At 35.9% G+C, this 12,346-nt stretch overlaps 1 protein-coding gene across 1 annotated transcript; it reads right to left on the reverse strand.

Moving 5' to 3' along the window:
- Nucleotides 1–900: 900 nt before the first annotated feature.
- Nucleotides 901–3,393, reverse strand: LOC128866840 (E3 SUMO-protein ligase ZBED1-like). The gene is made up of 3 exons (XM_054107884.1): nt 3,324–3,393; nt 1,641–3,262; nt 901–1,583 (listed from the first exon to the last, which is right to left on the reverse strand). Exons 1-3 carry the CDS (start codon nt 3,346–3,348, stop codon nt 1,395–1,397), a joined length of 1,836 nt encoding a protein of 611 aa, XP_053963859.1. The 5' UTR covers nt 3,349–3,393; the 3' UTR covers nt 901–1,394.
- Nucleotides 3,394–12,346: the final 8,953 nt, after the last annotated feature.

A 12,346-nucleotide genomic window follows, 5' to 3' on the forward strand; every position in this document is an offset into this window, starting at 1 on the left:
TTCTCTCTCGTGTTAAATTCAGGTTTTCATATTTTTTTGATATATTTACTTGATATATTTACTTAATATATATTTACCTTGGATTGCCATGTATTTCAACAGGCATATTGGAGACAACTATCTGTTGATGAGTCGCATCTGATGCGCAAGTTTGCGTCACATCAGTCTCACTCTGACTCATTTTGCCCGTAACTTAACTGTTCACCAACACACACTGAATTTCCTCTAAATAGTTACGCAATAAAGAAAAATCAATAGCCGTAATACGTATATTCCTTCGATTTAGCGATATTGTTAAAAACTATTAAGAATATCGCTTCGTTCAGTGCGAATCACAGGTCAACGCAATATCCTAACCTCGCTTCACACTTACTGAACGGCTGATGCACGGCGTGGCAAGGCGAATTTATTACAGGTGACAGCAAACACATATAAGTAAAACCCTACATGTATTTGTTGTTGCGTTTGGTGCAAGCATCATGTCAAAATCAGCAATCAAATGTAAACATACGAATGTAAACATACCAATACATACAAACAAAGCATAACATTTTGACGTAAGCCATACCTACGGCGAAAAATTCAGCTGGGAGAATGCTGTCACCTTATTAAATCCACCTTGCGGCGTGGGTAGTTTGATATAGAGCAGTGCTGTCCATCCCATACATCAATTGATGACACGTATTCTTACTCTCCATCGTTCAGTCTAGAGCTGGGAATCCATCGATGGTTGCTCCACTCGATATTTTTTCCATCGATGGAAAAACCATCGATACTATCGATGGTTTCATCGAAAATTTAAACGAGTTATTCAACATATATATTTTGGTGTCGTTTTTCAATATTACAAAGTTTCAAATATTCAAAAAGGGTCAACCAAAAGTATCAGCACTCATGACCTTGTCTATAATCATCGATACGAATTATCTAGCGTATAATTTAACTACTATAAGTTAGCCCTTTATAAATTAATTCCATCGAAAATATATTAAAATGATTTTAGCTTGTAATTTGTGAATGTTCTTTAATATAAAAACAAAATTTATAGTTTCAAGTTAAACTTGAAGATAAAAAAAAGGGTGACTTCTCGTCCTAAGTCCAAAAAACGAAAACAAAAATCTCTCTAAGCAAAAACAAAACAAAAGGCGATTTCCAAACTTAATGCTAATGAGAGGTCCTTATTGTACTATGCAGCGGATAGCTGCTACTCTTAAATACTACAAAACAAAAGGCGATTTCCGAACTTAATGCTAATGAGAGGTCCTTATTGTACTATGCAGCGGATAGCTGCTACTCTTAAATACTACAAAACAAAAGGTGATTTCCAAACTTAATGCTAATGAGAGGTTCTTATTAAAAAAAAAAAAACAATTCGTTCCAATATCACAGTTATTTTAAAGTAGCCATTGATTTTTGTTAATAAAAACCAATGTGTTCACTTGTTTAGGTTTTAAACATGCTCTCCGTTCCGTCACAATAGCTCCTGTTTTACTAAATGTGCGCTCTGATTCAGCTGAACTTGCTGGTATACACAAGAATTTTATTGCGCATTGTCCAAGTGCAAATAAATGTTCCTTGTTAATCTGTATTGTAGAAAGTACAATTATGAAAGTTGTTAAAAAAAACTACACTTAACTTACCTGCCAATATTGGAGCGGATCGCTGTCATGAAGAGCATTGCGCTGCTCCATATATTGGCGAATGGTAATAATTGAGTCCGCCCGTGAACTTTTGTTTTTTTCTTTTATTTTTCCTGCCATGCATTTAAATAAAAATGGAGTCTCCTCATTCCTTGGCAGTTCCTCTGTGGAATTTTTAGATCTCACGTCCTGTATTATATTATGAACCTCTCCCTCCAACATCAACATGGCCTGCTGGGCATTTGACGGATTTTGGAAACCCTCCTTTTTGAAGCGTGGGTCAAGAAGAGTTCCAAGGCGTAGTGCTGATCTATTCTCATATGAGAAGAGCCTTTTTTTTACGTTGCTCTGTAAAAACTCGCAAGTTTCTCTCCCTGCAGGTGTTAACATCTGCTCATGGAGCTCTTCCAAACTTTGCGATAAGGCGAAAATTGCAGGAGCAATTAATGAAATTGTAACGCCCTTTGCAGCAGACGCATGTTTTGTGGCTTTTTCGAACGGTTCCAAAAGCGAGCACAAGTCCTTCAAAATCCGAAATTGATCCTCTGACAGTGGAATCGGAGCATTATGGCATCTTAAAAGGGTGCCAGTTAGGGGCTCTCTTGTCCGCAACACTCTCTGAATCATTTGTAATGCGCTGTTCCAGCGAGTAGGGACCTCTTGCAATAGAGAGCAAGGATTTTCGGTGCCTTGGGCATCTTTGAACTTTGCATAAGCAATAGCGCTACTCTTAAAATAGGACACTATTCTTTTTGTGATTTTTAAAACGTTTTGCACATTTTCCAGATTTAAAGCATCTTGCACAACAAGATTAAGAGTGTGCGCAAAACACGGTAAGTGTTTCTTTTTCAATAATTCGCACGCTTTAATCATAGATGCTGCGTTGTCGGTCACAATGGTGTGCAGTTTGTCGAACACTTTCCACTCATCGCATATTTCACGCAATGTGTTGGCAATATTTAGACTTGAATGGTTTGTCTCATCCATTAGTGGCTTTGTAGATAGCACTGCCGTCTTAAGCTCGAAATTTAAAATAAAGTGACACGTTACAGTTAGATAACTAACATTTGCACGAGATGTCCATGCATCTGTTGTGATAGCGCACGAGTCAACGGAGTCAAGAATGCCCTTCAATTTCTCCGTCATACTCTCGTTCATATTTTTAATATGCGTGTCCCGCAGAGTTTTTCGACAGGGCATGACGTATCTAGGGTCCACCACCCTCATCAAGTTTCTAAGTCCAATATCTTCGACAACGCTAAATGGTTGCAAATCCGTTGCGACCATTGCAGCAATGGCTTTGTCAATTGCTTCCTTTTTGGAAGATGTTGGACCGTAAACGTCTGTCCGTGTAAAATATCGCTCTAACTGAGAAGACGTAGTTTCGTTATTAACTTGCTGGGCAAGAGGGTGGGCCCGTTTTAAGTGCTCTAACAAGTTGGACGTGTTTCCGCTTGTCTTATATTCTTTGCCACAATAATGACATTTTGCAAGTTGTTTGGTTTGCAATTTGTCAAAATGTGTCCACACTGCGGAAATACACTTTTTGCGCTTAGGCTCCGGTTCAGATTTTGAACAAGATGGTTCATTTGATGATGTTGGAGAGGTATCATGATCTTTTTCTAAAAAAAAAAAAAAATTCTTAAAAATTGTCCTGTAATTGTTTCTTTTTAAAATGCTTACGGGATGAGGTCAAAAACTTGTCCATTTTACCAGAGGAACTGCCAGGGTACTCTAATAGAATAAAAGTAGACCTCTATGTAAAGAAAGGCAGAAAAAATTAATAATAACAAAATCTTACTATATATTGCAATTTACTTACACACGTGTTGGAACCAAAAAGAAATTCGATATATCGACATCGAAAAATTTCCATCGATTTATCGCACTCCATCGGTTCCATCGATAATATCGATGGTGCCATCGATGGTTTTCCCAGCTCTAGTTCAGTCGTTAGCAAACCAGCAACGAATAAACAACACGTTTGTCCGCGACGCTTAATGTATGCAATACAATGCCCTGTGAGAACTTTTTTATGCTAGAAAGTGCCTTTAGCGACTTGCAATGCCTTTTATGTTACAAGTCGTTCAAAGGAAGCTATAGATGTAATATCAAAAGGCATTTCGATTCCTCCCACAAAAATTTTTTACTCCAATCCCATATTTATTTATTTTGGTTTAAATTTCCCACTGGGCTGCTCCCATTCTCTCGTTCTCACTTATACACTCACATTTTTCATTTTGGACAGCACTGCTATAGAGCAAACGGGAGAGAAAGAAAGGCATTCGAGAGAGAAGGGGAGAGACGGCGTGTCTCGGTGGCTCCCTCACATCGTTCAGCGCTTGCGATGCGAGAGAGCGACAGAGAGAGCGAATAGGCGAGAGTGGGAAGGAGCAGCTGCTCCTTGGCCCCGCCCATTTGACGGATTTCGGTAACGCTCCGAACTTACCGTTTCCTTCGCCTATTTTCAATCTGCCTTGGGGCCCCCGACGCGCCTAAAGAAGTTTCACTTCAAAAATGTTTACTTTGAAAGTTAAACATAAGAATATCCCTAATGTGCATATGCTTGCATAAACGTAATACAAATTTAACTAAACTTAATTAACTACAAAGGGGTTAACTGAATCACTTACATACATACATATACTTATGTTTATATTATTTACATTGGGGGATTTGTGGTACTCAGTCAAAGAGCTTATATCGCCACCATAATAATTTCGGTGCATCGCCAACAGCAAAGCACTTTTACCTAGTCGGCAAACGGCACTCAAAGAAAATCAAAACAAACTAAATCGAGTCGAAAAATTACAATTTGTTTGTTGTAAATACAAAAATAATTTATGATTAAATTAGAAAACACACAATGCCGCATTATTTAACCTTTAGCAGTCGTTATTACTGGAAGTATGAGCTAAGCTAGGTGGTTTTCTAAAAAATTATAACCAATACAAACGTTGCACTTCAATTCATATCAGGCGGTATTAGTAAAGGCAAAAAATACATACATATCTACTTGCAGAAGAATCATAGCCGTATTAATCAATCAATCAATACTTATCATGGGACGTTTATTATTTTTTTCGGTATCTAGCTATTCAATGTCTCAATAACCGTAATTTAACGAAATTTATTGCATATGCATATACATACATATAAATATACATATACATATATTTACTATACATATACGAGTATATTTCGTAACTCCATTTCTTATTGAATACAAGCAATGACTCGAAAAATGATTTTTAATTTTAATAGATGCCAACTTAGATTTTGTAGCAGAGTAAATGGTTTTAAGCTTATAAATGTTCGCCCTTTCACCTCTTTGAATAGGAAAGAATTATCTTCATTAAGCGCCGAGTTGGGAAACATCTTATGACCACTTTGTTTTCTTTAAAAATTTATTGGGTGATTATTTTGTTGTAGACAAATGGTTACATACATAGTTATTATTGAAAATATTTTTGAAAGGTCAACAAACTTCTGGTTTATTACTAGAGTTTTTCCGATAGGAGAAACTAAGAGTAAATACTCGACACTTTGTTAAGGTATTGAATACTTTTTGTACTCGAGGATTTTACAGGGGTTTCTTTCAAGAATTTTTCTTTTAAATTTACATGACTCATAATGTAGTAGCTATACTGCTTAGTACAAAGTACTATGCCTCTGATACTGTTTTAGTATGTACCTATACTTTAAACGAGTTAATGGCAGTATCCGAACAACGCTAGCTGTTACTTTAATAGCAAGATATACCTGTACATATTCGCTTTTTCCTAGTTTGTTAATTTTTATCCACTTTGGAATAGTCAGCTCTTAGTGCGGTTTATGGCAGATGAAAGGAGGATGTTTGAAGTATGTAACATATAGGTATACTGTGATCAAAAAGTAAAGTTAGTAATACTGTCATTGACAACAGTGGACCAAACTTCATGCCAATATTATGCTGTTTAAACGTTGAGAATGTGACGGAAATCATCCGCCAAGGAAATCAAAGATATGGTGCTTAAAAATTAAGGATGAACTATTAGGGAGCTCATTTCATGGGCTAACTTCCATTCCAAACATTTTGATGAGTCAGACTCGCTGTTCATCATTAAGAAAACGATAATACACTCACTCAATAAATGATTCACGATACTTGTAATAAATTTATTTTTTTTTTAATTCAGCTGAGACGAGCTTGTAATCCCTAGAGGGCGAAATCTTGAGAATAGCATGCTGAAATGTAACTTCCTCTCACAACAAAACACAAGAAACCATAATAGAACTTGACAACCATACAAAAAGACTTTTGCCCAATCTCAGAGACCAAAATAAAAGGAAAAGGCAGCAAAGACTTCAGGCCATACACAAAGAAGATCATGTGGGCTACGTTAATGATAGAATATTACTTGTTAAAGTAAAGATGACAGCCGAAACGCTGAATATCATATCTGTATATGCACCTGACATCAGCAAACCTGATCATACTGAACTAGCCGAAACCACAACTTCAGAAAACAGCAATGAAATAACGTAGGACGGTCCCCAACTTTTTGGCATATGTCTAGCAATTACCCAGTTAAGGGGGTGGTAGGGTTTAGCGCTAAAAAAAAACACTTTTTTTTTGAATTTTTTACAGAAATATGGCTTAAGATACTTTAATAAAATCAGTTGCATGTTATTGTACATCTTTTCAATAAGTTTTTAAAAAATATTAATAATAAAATATTGACAAATAAGCCCATGACAGAGTTTTTTTGGAGATATGTTTTTCGAGAGGTGCTCTGCGGTGTCAATCGGCATTCGTCGTAGAATCATCTGAAACTAAAAAAGTCGAATTTTTCAGTTAAAGTACGACGTAATGCTCCCCCCCCCCATTAATAAAATTTTTTTTTTTCATTTTTGTAGTTTTGGTGGCAAAAAAACGTAAAACGAGCATTTTTGGCGAAAAATTTCGCCATATTTGTAAGTGAAAAACAACCTTAAAAAAAAAAGAATTAAAAAAATAACAGTGGGGGGGAGGTATTTTTGATTTAGAAAACGTGTGCCAAATTTGAAAAGAATCGGTTGAATAGTTTCGGAGTTGTAATTGGCACCGACTTTTAAGAAGTCGTTTCGGGAAAAACGCGTTTGAAAAAATGACTCTGAAAAATTATCGATGCTCCGCATTCGAGGTAGAGTGCCTACAAACAGTGGCGGATCTACCTAATGGCTTTTTGGGCTTCAGCCCAGGGCCCCGTGGTTGCAAAGGGCCACCAATAAAAATAAAATACGAATGCTCTACAAGACGCACTGATATTTTACTACCACACTCACATTAGTTTTCTACTAAAAACACTAGACTAATTAAGTACTCACACTTTTTGACAGTGCTGATCCTGCGCTGACATAAACATTGATACTTGACTTTATATATATATTACAGTGAAATTCCTTATAACCGGACACTCACCGTCGCAGTGTTTTTGTCCGGCTATGGGAGATGTCCGCTTATAAGGGATGAAGTCACAAAATATATACCACACATATGAATTGTATTGTACATAGTTTATTTAAGAAATTTTTGGAAGTAAAGAATATTTGCATACTTTGGTATTACATATAAATACATATATGTACATATAGCGATTAAGTACAATACATTGTACAAGTCTTTACATTTCAATACTAGTTTGATTGAAAAAATTAGGTAATGCTTGATTGCTTTAATTTAAAATGTTCATTTTCAAAGTGACTCTCGATATTTTTAATGTGCTGAAAAGCTACATAGTCATTTTTTGCATATTGTTTCAAGCCCGCAACAAGTTTTAAAGCCTCATCCTATGATGTTATAGGCTGACTTATTTCTTCTGAAAATTCATCTTCTGAATCACTTATGTCCATAGTATCATCTTGTTGGTCAAATTGAACTTCTATATTGTTGTCCTCAGTGAAAACATTTTGATCCATTTGGAGAAAACCTTTGAACGCAACCATTCGCATGCAACTGACTTAACAAACTGAATGGAAAACTACTCTTAATTTAAAACACAGGACTTGAATGAGTGTATACATGTTAAAAGGGGAATCACCTGTTTCATTTTTATAATGAACAACAAAGCTTGCTTGTGATATTTTTGAATTTTGTCCGTTTATGAGAAATTTTTTTATGAAAATGGTTTGAAATACCTTGTCCGCGTCCGGTTATTAGAGTGTCCGTTTATTAGGATGATATTTGTATGAAAAAATGAATGAAAAACCTGTGTGCCCAAAATTTGTCCGGTTATTGGAGCTGTCCGGTTATAAGGACTGTCCGTAATGGGGAATTTCACTGTATATGTTTTTTTGTTTGCACACGTGTGCGACCGTTACTTGCAACGAAAAAAAAATCGTAAGTTTGGCAACTAAAATCGATCAACTCGTGTGCGCGCCCATGAAACGAATCGGTAATTCACCTACCACTTCGCTTGTCTATAGACGGTGTATTTTATAGCGTGCGTGTGTATTGTGTATATTTTGGGGACTCCCCGTAGATCAAGAATTTAGTTCATGCTTGTCTTCGAAGTGCAAACATAAAACTAGCTGTGTGCTGCTAATAAAGTTACTATATAACTTAAAAGAAGGGTAGTGCATAAAAAAGTGCTGATGCGATAATACGTCTCGAATTTTGAAAAAGACAGTGAAGCTCCATGAAATATTCAGAACAAAGCAAAGGCAATTGCATCAACTTCGAAAGTAAATCTAGTTATAAGTGTTCTCTGTAATTGCTGTAAGGGTGGATGGGAATTCGAATTATGGCCAGCTCTACATGGAACCAAAAATTTGTAGAGGCTAGCATTTTTTGAGTTATGAAATAATCGGTAGCGCCAATCGGTTTCAACAAACTAAGTTTACCGGTGGCTTCAACCAAACAAATCGACAGGAGTTGTTAAGAAAATTATTCCTCATACAGCGGTCGGGTTCATCCACTCAAAAATTTATTCGCATGTTTTTTCTAATAAATTGCGTTACTTGTACAAAATATTAGTACCTATTAGATTATCTCAACGATTATAGGTTAATTCTGTTCTTTGATTATTTTTAGAATACCAACATCAAATCAATGTCTACAAGAAAATATAAAAGTGGAGCCGAAAAACGAAAATAACAGTTAAGCCGAGAAAAAGATAAAAGTAAATGTGCAAAACTACATACTTGTTTTTAAATAGAACATAAAAATGACAATGAAAGATCTAAAAATCTATTATCAAGCGAAAAGGAAGGATCCTTATCCAAAGAGAACATATCTACAGAGAGTAAGGAACCCAACACCAAAAAAAAATATTAGTGATGCAAATGAACAACAACCCTCTGACTACCAACAACCCTCTGATCCAACTGAAAACGATATTAATGCTGAACATAAGGAAGCTTATATTGAGACTGAACGAAATTCAGAAAACATTAACTTTAAGTTTGGGAAATATCTTGACGTGGAATCGTGGCCAGTGTCACTAAATAATTACTTCATTAATCATGAAATAACAGATCTTCAAAATAAAGATCCAGAAAGTAAATATCCAGCTTCAACAAAAATATATAAAGATCAAAATAGATCATTCTCAGACAGATATTTCATTAAGAAAATGAAAAACTGCCAATTACTGGAACGACCTTGGTTGTGCTATTCACCCAGCCTTGTGACTATTTTTTGTTCGACTTGCAAACTTTTTTCTAAAACACTTTCTCAATACACAACGGGATTTTCTGATTGGAAACACATAGGAACGTATTTAGAAAATCACGAAAATTAGAGGTTCCGAAGAAGTATTTGGTACACCACATAATGGTAATATCATGGGAGCTCTGGATCTATTGGCAGAGTTTGACCCATTCATTCGGGAACATATTGAACAACGAGAGCTGCGACCGAAACCAACAATATCATACTTATCAAAAACAGTATATGAGGAAGTTATTGATATTATGGGTAGACAGATAGTGAAACAAATTATAAATCAAATAAATAACGACGACACAAAGTATTATTCAATTGTGATGGATTCAACTCCTGATCTGTCTCATAATGACCAACTTGCTATTGTATTACGATACTGTTTTTAGGGAAATGTATACGAGAGATGTGTCTCATTCATCAAAATTAGTAGTCATACCGGGCTGGTGCTGGATAACTGTAAGGGGCAGTCTTATGACAACGCAGCCAATATGTCGAGTCAGTACAAAGGTGTCCAAGCATTAATTAAACAAAAAAGTAAAAGTGCGGATTATGTACCATGTGCTGCACATTCCCTTAACCTAGTTGGTGAAGAATGTGTTAAAGTTGCAACCGAAATTGTAAATTTTTTTAGAGTGGTGCAAAAAATATATGTTTTCTTTTCATCTTCAACCCACAGGTGGGATTTGTTACATCGTGAAATGCAACTAAAATTTACGTTAAAAAGTTTAATCCAAACCAGATGGTCTTGTCATTATGAGGCTGTCAAAGCTTTAAAAATCATTATTCTGAAATTATTTATTATTCTCATTTGCAATTTTGATCACATTTTGCGAAGAAATTTTGGAGAGGCAATAAATAAAAAAATACAGAGCCCTGGCTTAAATATTTGCGAAGGCACTAAATTAATTGTTTCGTTAAAAGAGTTCGTGTACAACATACGACAGCATTCGAATCAGAAGCTAAAAGAGTACGAAGGGAAAGCTAAAAAATTAAGTACTAGTGTGGAACAAATTACAGCGACGTTTACAAGAGACAAATTACTTCAAAACTTGCCGATAAGTCTACTGCTAAAGTCTCAGTGTGCGGCGCAGAAAAATTTAAAAGAGACACCCTAAACATTGCATTGCATAAGCTGATTATGGATTTAAATGAAAGGGGTCAAGTCTATGAGACAACCAGCAAAAAATTTAATTTTTTAATGGATTTGCAGAATAAAAACCAGGAAAGCGTGGATCTGGAAAGTGTACGCAATATTGTAAAATATTATTCAGATGACGTAGATGAAAATTTAGTAAATGAATGCATTCAATTAAAATCATATTTACTACAATCTAAATCAGACTGCTACACCTCTTGCAGTGAAATTTATAAGCTTATCTATGAAAAGGAATTGTTGGTGTATTTCCTAATTGTTACACTATCTTAAACATTTTTTTGACGTTGCCCATCACCAGCTGCGAAGCGGAGCGCTCTTTCTCCCGGATGTCATATATTGAAAATAAGTATAGGACAACAATGTCGAACGATCGACTTAATCATTTATCTCTTCTTTCGATAAATTGTGATCTAACAAAGGATTTAGCAGTTGATGAGCAATCAATGGAATTCGCTGCACGAAAATGCAGAAAGATTGATTTGTAATTTAATATTCTTCATTGTCATATTTGTTTTGATAAATAAATGTTTTTATAAGATGACTTTTTTTCTGATAACTATATACTGCATCGCCATAGAAAACAGGGCCCCCGAGTAACATTAGCCCCACAATGTCACGATCCGCCCCTGCCTACAAAGGCTATAACTTTGGGAGTTCTGCTCCGATCCACTTAAAATTTTGACACAACATTCTTGAAATGATTTACTATAAGATGAGTGAAGAAAAAAAATTTCGATTTTGTGAAGGAAAAACGAATTCTGATGTCCCCCAATTTGGGTCGAACTTTTGGGTAGCTAAAATCAACTAAATGGCTATGTTTTTTCTTTATTTTTATTTATTTATAATAATATTTATTATTTATTTATAATAATATCTATTTTTTCTCTTAAGAAATTTATTTAGTCAGAACATATGTAAATGAAAAAATTAATTTAAGTGAGTTATAGAAAAGAAACGAAAAAGTTCGACCCAAATTGGGGGACATCAGAATTCGTTTTAGAGGTATGGTTCCTTCGGCAAAGTTTCTTATTTTGATCCCTAGAATATGATTTTCACAGAGCAATGCGCGATTTTTTTGCCTAACCACAAATCGACCCGGCCTAATGCATATAATATAATATAAAATAGCCCATAATTGTTATTGCAAACTGGATCAACGAAGAAAAATTTTTTCCATAGCTGAACAATTTCAAACCTCGAAGCTTTATTATTTCCAGTCTTTCTTGCGCCAAACGAAAATGGTGCGTAGTATTTCATGCGGGCTGGACCAGCGGGTTGGTTGAGCGGGGGAGAGTAATTGTTGAGTTTGTAATACATAGAAATGGTGCCTATACATCAATATGATTCAAAGAAAGGAGTAGGTGGCTCTAGGAGATACGACAAAGCCGAGAGTTAAGCCGGATCTTCATCCAAAGAAGATCGTCATATGTGTCTGGTGGGACTGGAGGGCGTGGTGTACTGGGAAATGCTCGAAAAGAATGCCACGGCCAACAAGGAGCTCTACATTGTCCAGCTACATCGAGTGCATGAGGCTATGCGACAGAAAAAATCTGATCGACATGGTCAAACATACTCCTTCACGACAATACCGGGCGCCATGTAGCACAAGTCGTCAAAGCTCGAATAGGAGGACCTACCGCAACCGTCGTATTCTCCGGATCTTGCACCGACCGATTACCATCCTTTCCGCTCCCTGTCAAACCATATGAAGGGCGTTACCTTCGATAACAAAGAGATCCTTAAAAACTGACTCCAACAACTTCCTTGACACCAGACCAGGTGGAGCTGCATAAACAAATTGGTCGAGAGATGAGAAGAGGTTGTAAATAGCAACCGCGAATATATAATTGATTAACTTTTTGA

Source organism: Anastrepha ludens, chromosome 2 (assembly GCF_028408465.1).
Source record: "Anastrepha ludens isolate Willacy chromosome 2, idAnaLude1.1, whole genome shotgun sequence".
NCBI classification, from domain to species: domain Eukaryota; kingdom Metazoa; phylum Arthropoda; class Insecta; order Diptera; family Tephritidae; genus Anastrepha; species Anastrepha ludens.